This window comes from Dermacentor silvarum, chromosome 2 (genome assembly GCF_013339745.2).
Source record: "Dermacentor silvarum isolate Dsil-2018 chromosome 2, BIME_Dsil_1.4, whole genome shotgun sequence".
NCBI classification, from domain to species: domain Eukaryota; kingdom Metazoa; phylum Arthropoda; class Arachnida; order Ixodida; family Ixodidae; genus Dermacentor; species Dermacentor silvarum.
In genome coordinates this window covers 206,127,908-206,134,269 of record NC_051155.1, presented here as the reverse complement: position 1 = coordinate 206,134,269, position 6,362 = coordinate 206,127,908, and the positions used below count along the sequence as shown (strand labels likewise).

Here is a 6,362-nt window from a genome sequence, read left to right as displayed (position 1 = left end):
GAATCGGTAAGTAAGGAAAAGCAGTTGTTCCTCTCTGGTTTTGTGAGCTTGGGACCAACAGCCATAACCGTTGGACAAATAAAGTTTATTCCTATCCTAATCCTATTGTCAGGATTTGCACCTTGCAGAAATAAACCGAAGTATGAATTAAAGCCGTGTACGTCCCGCGCCAACAATGATGCCGTAAGCTTTTAGCCACAACAAAAGTGAAAAGGTACCAGTGGCGCACCGACGGGGTTCGGGGGTGTGTAACCCCCCCCCCCCCCCCCTATTGTTTAACCCCTTTTCTTTCTTTGCGCATTTGAGTACTGCACTATGATGTAAGACGCGCAATAGTCGCACACTCTAAAACGCGCATTTTTTGACAATTTCCCGTGAATATTGAAATTAGTGCTGTTTAGATGGTATGGGCAAACTGTCAACCCCCCCCCCCCCTGGCAGAGATCCTGGGTGCGCTACTGAAAAGTACAGGCAATGCAAAAGAATCCTCAAATTATGTGGGTAGCAGAACTCCGGTACTAACACTTTAGGGGCTCGAAAACTCTGGAGGGGGCTCGAGCCCCGCAGCCCCCCCCCCCCCCCCCCCCCCCTGCCTTAGTCGGCATGTAAAAACGACCTTTCGATCTTAATATGCGCAGCATGCGCATTGCGATTTTGCAACGTTAAATATATAAAGTACACTCTATAATTATAAACTGGGCGAATTTGTGCCATTTCCCCCTCTTGAAATCATGTACGCTCTCGAATGCTTAAATAGAACGCCTGCGCTCCCTCCACGTAAATATTTGCGACTGCGCGCGACGGTGAACGAGCTGTGAAACTTATCTGCTTTTGCGCCGTTATCTTTAGCACTACTAGACAAACTGGGCGGTCTATATAGATTCTGTGACATGTAGCGAATGGGCCGAGGAGACGTCGCGCTAGCAGGCACTTGCTTGATTATCGCTTGTATCTCCTTGAATGCGTTGGCGACAGCGAAGTGGCGAGAGGGGCGAGAGTAGGAACTCAGGGAGGGATTCTGTGGGGAGGGTACGAGTGTCGAGTGCAGCGGTGCAGCCAGCCGGGTGCAGGTTGTCGTCCCCTGCTGGGTTGCTGTCTCCGCTGGCTACTTGTCATCGAGTGGCAGACACAGTTGTTGAAATCGGCTCCCGGCGCTTGCTTGATCACCCGTGCGGAACTACGAGGCGTTGACAGTCATGTTTATCCGAGCAGCGGCGCGTAATTTGTCGCTCGTCAGGCGGTGCGGCGTGCTCCATCAATCCACCGCTGCCGTTGCCGCAGAGCCTGTGCGGAATCCTGACATCGCCTACACCCAGGTGAGGGGGTATGGAGGGGGCTTGAACGACTCCTGAAGCGAGGATAATCTGACCCACGGTCTTACCTTTGCGTAAAATTGAACATCTTTCTAGAAATGCAGCAACGGCATGCCAGTTGAGTGCACAGGCAGTGCCATTTAGACGTCACGATTTCTGTTTTACTGCTACAGTTCCTTACCTGCTGTTTGCTTCCACTGCAGATATTTATTAACAATGAGTGGCATAACTCCGCCTCGGGTAAGACCTTTCCCACCGTCAACCCTACCTCAGGAGAAGTGATTACTCAGGTTCAGGAAGGCGATAAGGTAAGGCATTTTTTTTTTTTTTTCCCTCACCAGAATTGCCATATATATATATATATATATATATATATATATATATATAATATATATATATATATATATATATGGCAATTCATTGCCATTTCATTGGCCTGCAAAGCGGTCCACAATGCCTCCAACTGGCCATTCAGCACCTCAATCCTAGATATAAAAGGAAAAAAAAAAAAAGGAACCGCAATGCGGGGGTGCGATATTGGATACCCAACGTACAGTACACCCAGTGGTGGTATCCGTGCACCCAGTGGTGGCACCTCGAAGGGTCAGGACGTGTGTCGACTGGCGGGAAAAAGCCGTTCAGGTCCAGAGCGGATGCCACCTTTTTTTCACCCTTGCATTACGTGTTACAAATATTTGAGTAGCTTTCTAATAAACAGTACATTAACGTAATGCTGTTCACCAACGCTATATTGGCCGATTTCGTGACCGCGAGAACATTATCAGTAATGCATTTGCTAATTTTTAGTTAAATAAATGCAAAAGATACACTTGAAAAATGAACACATGATTGACCACCCTGAAGAGACACCAAGAAAACATTTAGCTGTTTTCATGTTCTGTGTCCGTGTTTTTCAAGTGTGCTACTGTAATTAAGCATAGCCTCCTTGATCGAGGAGGCTATGAATTAAGTCATGGATAACCAACTAGCCCATCAGTATCTGTTAGCCAAGTTTTTGAAAATACATGTCACTTGATGTAATTTTTATGCAAAATGAACATTATATTTTCTGTGAAAATTTCACATGACAGTACATAACATATCCCGATTTGTGCTAGGGTATGCAAGATTAAATAAAAAGGAGAAATAGCCAAAAAAAGACAGGGAGGTGTTGATATTTAACATTGTGTTGATGGTTTAATCAAGGGTCAGTGATGTTGAGCATACTATTTTCCAAGGCTAATCCATTTTGTAAAATTCTTGTGATCTCAATGTGTTTTATACCCAACATCAAAGTAGGTTCTGCATGTAGTTCAAAACCATTTGTCAAACACTACATTATGGATGTGCAAATGAGCAGGTAGGATGTAATAATACCAGTATGTGGCACTGTGATGAGTCAAACTTGATACTGTATTATGTATTGCTGAATGTGTTTGGCTCTCTTGTGTTTTTCTGTTAAAAGACCTTAACTGTGACTGTTTAGTTCATATCCATAAAGATCTTGAAGGTAAATCTTAGACTGAAGATCAGTCCAGTTGGGGAACACTTCAAAATACACCAATTAAACACACCAACCAGCTAGGTCTAATTGATCGAATCACAAATAGCTTTTTTTCTCTACATCAAATTATTCCACCCACCATGGTAACTCAGTCGCGAAGGCATTGCGCTGCTGAGCACGAGGTCGTGGGATTGAATCCCGGCCGCGGCAGACTCATTTCGATGGAGGCGAAATGCAAAAACGCCCATGTGCTTGCATTGTAGTGCACATTAACGAACCCCAGGTGGTCAAAATTAATCCGGAGCCCTCCACTACGGCATGCCTCATAATCAGAACTGGTTTTGGAACATAAAACCCCAGAAAGAAGAAGAAACATAAAATTATTCTGTGTATTCCTCTATGGAATTGTCACTGGTTTGATGATGCTGGGGTAAGCAGGGACTCTGGAACCAAAAGAACCCCCCCCCCCCCTTCCCCTCTTCTCTCAAAATTAATGATAATGAAGCAATATGATCAGGTAAAGTGAGCAGAGAAAGAAATATTCTACTTGTAGTTGAGAGATGTTGCTCGTGTAAAGCCTCAGGGTCTTTTACATTTAAGTATTTTACCTCTTCAGCCTGCATTGAAACTTGCTCAAAGGCAAACACTAGATTTTGCTTCCACATTGTGGCGCAAAAAAAAAAAAAAAATGCTTTTGCAGAGTGCTTAGACTTGGAATTTTTCTGGCTCTGGAGCTGGGGGGGTGATGGTGAGAAATCTAAAACACATCCATGGACATGGTATACTTGACCCTGTATTAGTTCTTATGGCACTGGTCTGTAAACTGAATTGCACAGTGACTTAGTCAATTCTGTTTTTTCTGCATTGCTTCCTTTAGTATATTCCTCTCATTATTTTGTTGGCCTGCAATGTGTACCACTGTGTACCTCTTCCATGGAAATGCCATGCTTGTGCTTGCAGAGTTATCGAAATATACCCTGCTTTTTTTAGGCTGATGTTGACAAAGCTGTGCGAGCAGCTAGGCAGGCATTTGAATTGGGATCTGAATGGCGCACCATGGACGCCTCTGACCGAGGCGTCCTGCTGAATCGTCTTGCTGACCTTATTGAACGAGATCGCTGCCTCCTTGCTGTGAGTCAATATTCTTTACTGATTGAGTGTTTTATTAAAGCACACATGTAATGGAAACTTGCTTTTTCTTACGTCTACCATTATTTATAATCAGAGCCTGGAGACATTGGACAACGGGAAGCCTTTTGCAGATGCTTACAATATTGATCTGCCTCTTGTCATCAAGTGCCTCAGGTACCAGTTCATCACCTTTCTTTTATGCCTACGCATTCAATGCAAATTTTGCCTTTACGTAGTCTTACATTTTTATTCTACGTTTATATCTACCTGTGCATTATGAAAAGCCACTCGTGACCTTTGCATGACGAACTCTGCGATTTATATGTATTTATGCCAGGCATTGTCTTCTGCCTGTTCATTGCAAGGAGTGTGTGTATGCATAACTGGATAGCCACAATATATAGTACTTAACCAATGCAAAAAGTTGTTTCACATTAGTAAAAATCATGACTGTTTTATGCATAAAAGAGTTTGTACATGATATTGCCATTTTTTTGCCTGCGGGGAGCAGACCAGCACAGGTATTTTAGTATACTGAAACTTGCACAAAAAGAAACGGTAACCAAAAATATGTTAGGCAAGGCAAGATTAAAATCTGTAGTGATTACATGGGCAGATATAGTGAAGTTGTGCCGTCATCCTAATACCTTTAATTGCGAGTTTCACATGTATTTCTAGCTATCCACCTAAACGATTAGCACCACAGTTTTCTAATGGAGGTAGTATCTGCAATGGTTGCATAACAATCTAGCACTTCGTCAATGCAAACAGTTGTTTCACATTAGCAAATATCATGACTTTTTTATGCATACAAGAGGTTGTGCATGACCTTGTCATTTTTTTAGGCTTATTTACAGCTATATGCCACATGTATTGATTGCACTCCACCTTAACCTTGTGATGCATAAACAGTTCCCTATCAATGAAAATTTAAATTCACTTTTATTTCTAAGCATGGACAGTACATTTCTACAAAAATAAAAAATAATCAAAATTAAAGAAAACACTGAGATTAGTATAGCAAGTAATTAGCAATTGGTTTGTTGAACTTTCTACTGCTGAAACTTCTCTCCAGCATATTAAGCACACAACTATGGGCATTGCGTTGAGTTTTCCGCACTTAACTCCTCAATTTGAGCCACCAAATCAGCATAGCCGGCTTAGCACATAAAGGTTCCTCCTATCACCATCGTCACCCTCCTTCTCGCGAATTGTTTCTGCTAGCCACCATATTTCTGCTTTCGAGCAGTGTAAATAATTTATTTACCTAAAATTTCATTCCTATAGTGAAGAGAGCAGTATGCGCATAATATGCATGGGCGTGTGAATTCGCAGCGGAGGAGCAATACTTAGGTGTTCTGTAGCGATACCAAAGCATACAGCATGACCGCCGCACGAGTCGTCGGACGGATCACAATGCATCAATTTATGTAACGAAGGCCACCAGACTGCATGCTTGGCGCTGCGGTGATAGATGATAGACACTGCATGCGGAGATGCAGCAGCCAAAGCGCTGTGGTTGTCGCTCACCCCAAAACGCATCTTTACATTCGTGCGTAAAAATAGCTTTCTTGTCTTGGGTCGGGGGGGCGTACATCGCCAAAGTTATAACATTGATATACTCGGTAACCGCGCGTGTCTTGGACCGCTGATAAACCCATTAGGCTGTAATTGCCTGTTTGCCTTCATCTCGCATAACCCCGCCCACCTCTTCGTTACGGATATGTTGCCGCACCGTCAGTTTGCTGGTTCTCGTTGGCACTCGTCTCGCGTATGTCTTTTGTCGTCCTTTGTTTGCTTTCTTTAAATGCTGGCGAAGGGGACGGTGCAATCGCACTGGTAATGTAGTTACAGCTACAGTCGCTTAACGTCGTCTTGTTTCTTTACAAATAAAATTTGATTCATGGTAAATTTCGTTAAATCGAAGCTGGAGTGCATTCTTCTTAACGGACAACAGAGAGACCTGCTGAGCATTTATTTACTCAGCTCTGGACACGAACAACCTAAAGAAATGTAATAAAATGAAACTAGCCATTTCTTTAATAACAAGGGCAAGTTGGGCCGTCATATTTTGTGCTTGAACACGCGCCAAGCCAGAGTTTGAGGGTTCTATAGTCCCGGCCGTGGCGGCCGTATTTCGAAATGCAAGACGTTACTTGTAACCCATGTACTTAGATTTAGATGCAAGTTAAACAATCCCGGGCGGTCAAAATTAATCTGGATTTCACCACTGTGGCGTGCCTCATAATCATATCGTGGTGCTGGCACGTCAAACCCCAGCATTTAATTTATTTTGCGCTTGAAGCCGGTTTAGTGCTGGCGTTGAAGTCCATATACCTTGCATGCATGCACTCCTTAATTCCTTTGCTAGCTACGTATCCTTTATTTATTTTCATTCTGCTATCTACATGCAC

The 6,362-nt window shown here is 43.2% G+C and overlaps 1 protein-coding gene across 1 annotated transcript in view; it reads left to right on the top strand.

Annotated features, from left to right (window-relative positions):
* The first annotated feature begins 1,029 nt into the window (after window positions 1-1,029).
* The window catches only part of LOC119442477 (aldehyde dehydrogenase, mitochondrial-like), a 32,047-nt gene continuing 26,714 nt past the window's right edge, over window positions 1,030-6,362 (top strand). The window contains exons 1-4 of the mRNA XM_037707375.2: window positions 1,030-1,316; window positions 1,517-1,621; window positions 3,808-3,948; window positions 4,043-4,122. Coding sequence (XP_037563303.1) covers window positions 1,197-1,316; window positions 1,517-1,621; window positions 3,808-3,948; window positions 4,043-4,122 — 446 coding nt within the window. The 5' untranslated portion in view covers window positions 1,030-1,196. The remainder of the gene's footprint in view (window positions 1,317-1,516; window positions 1,622-3,807; window positions 3,949-4,042; window positions 4,123-6,362) is intronic.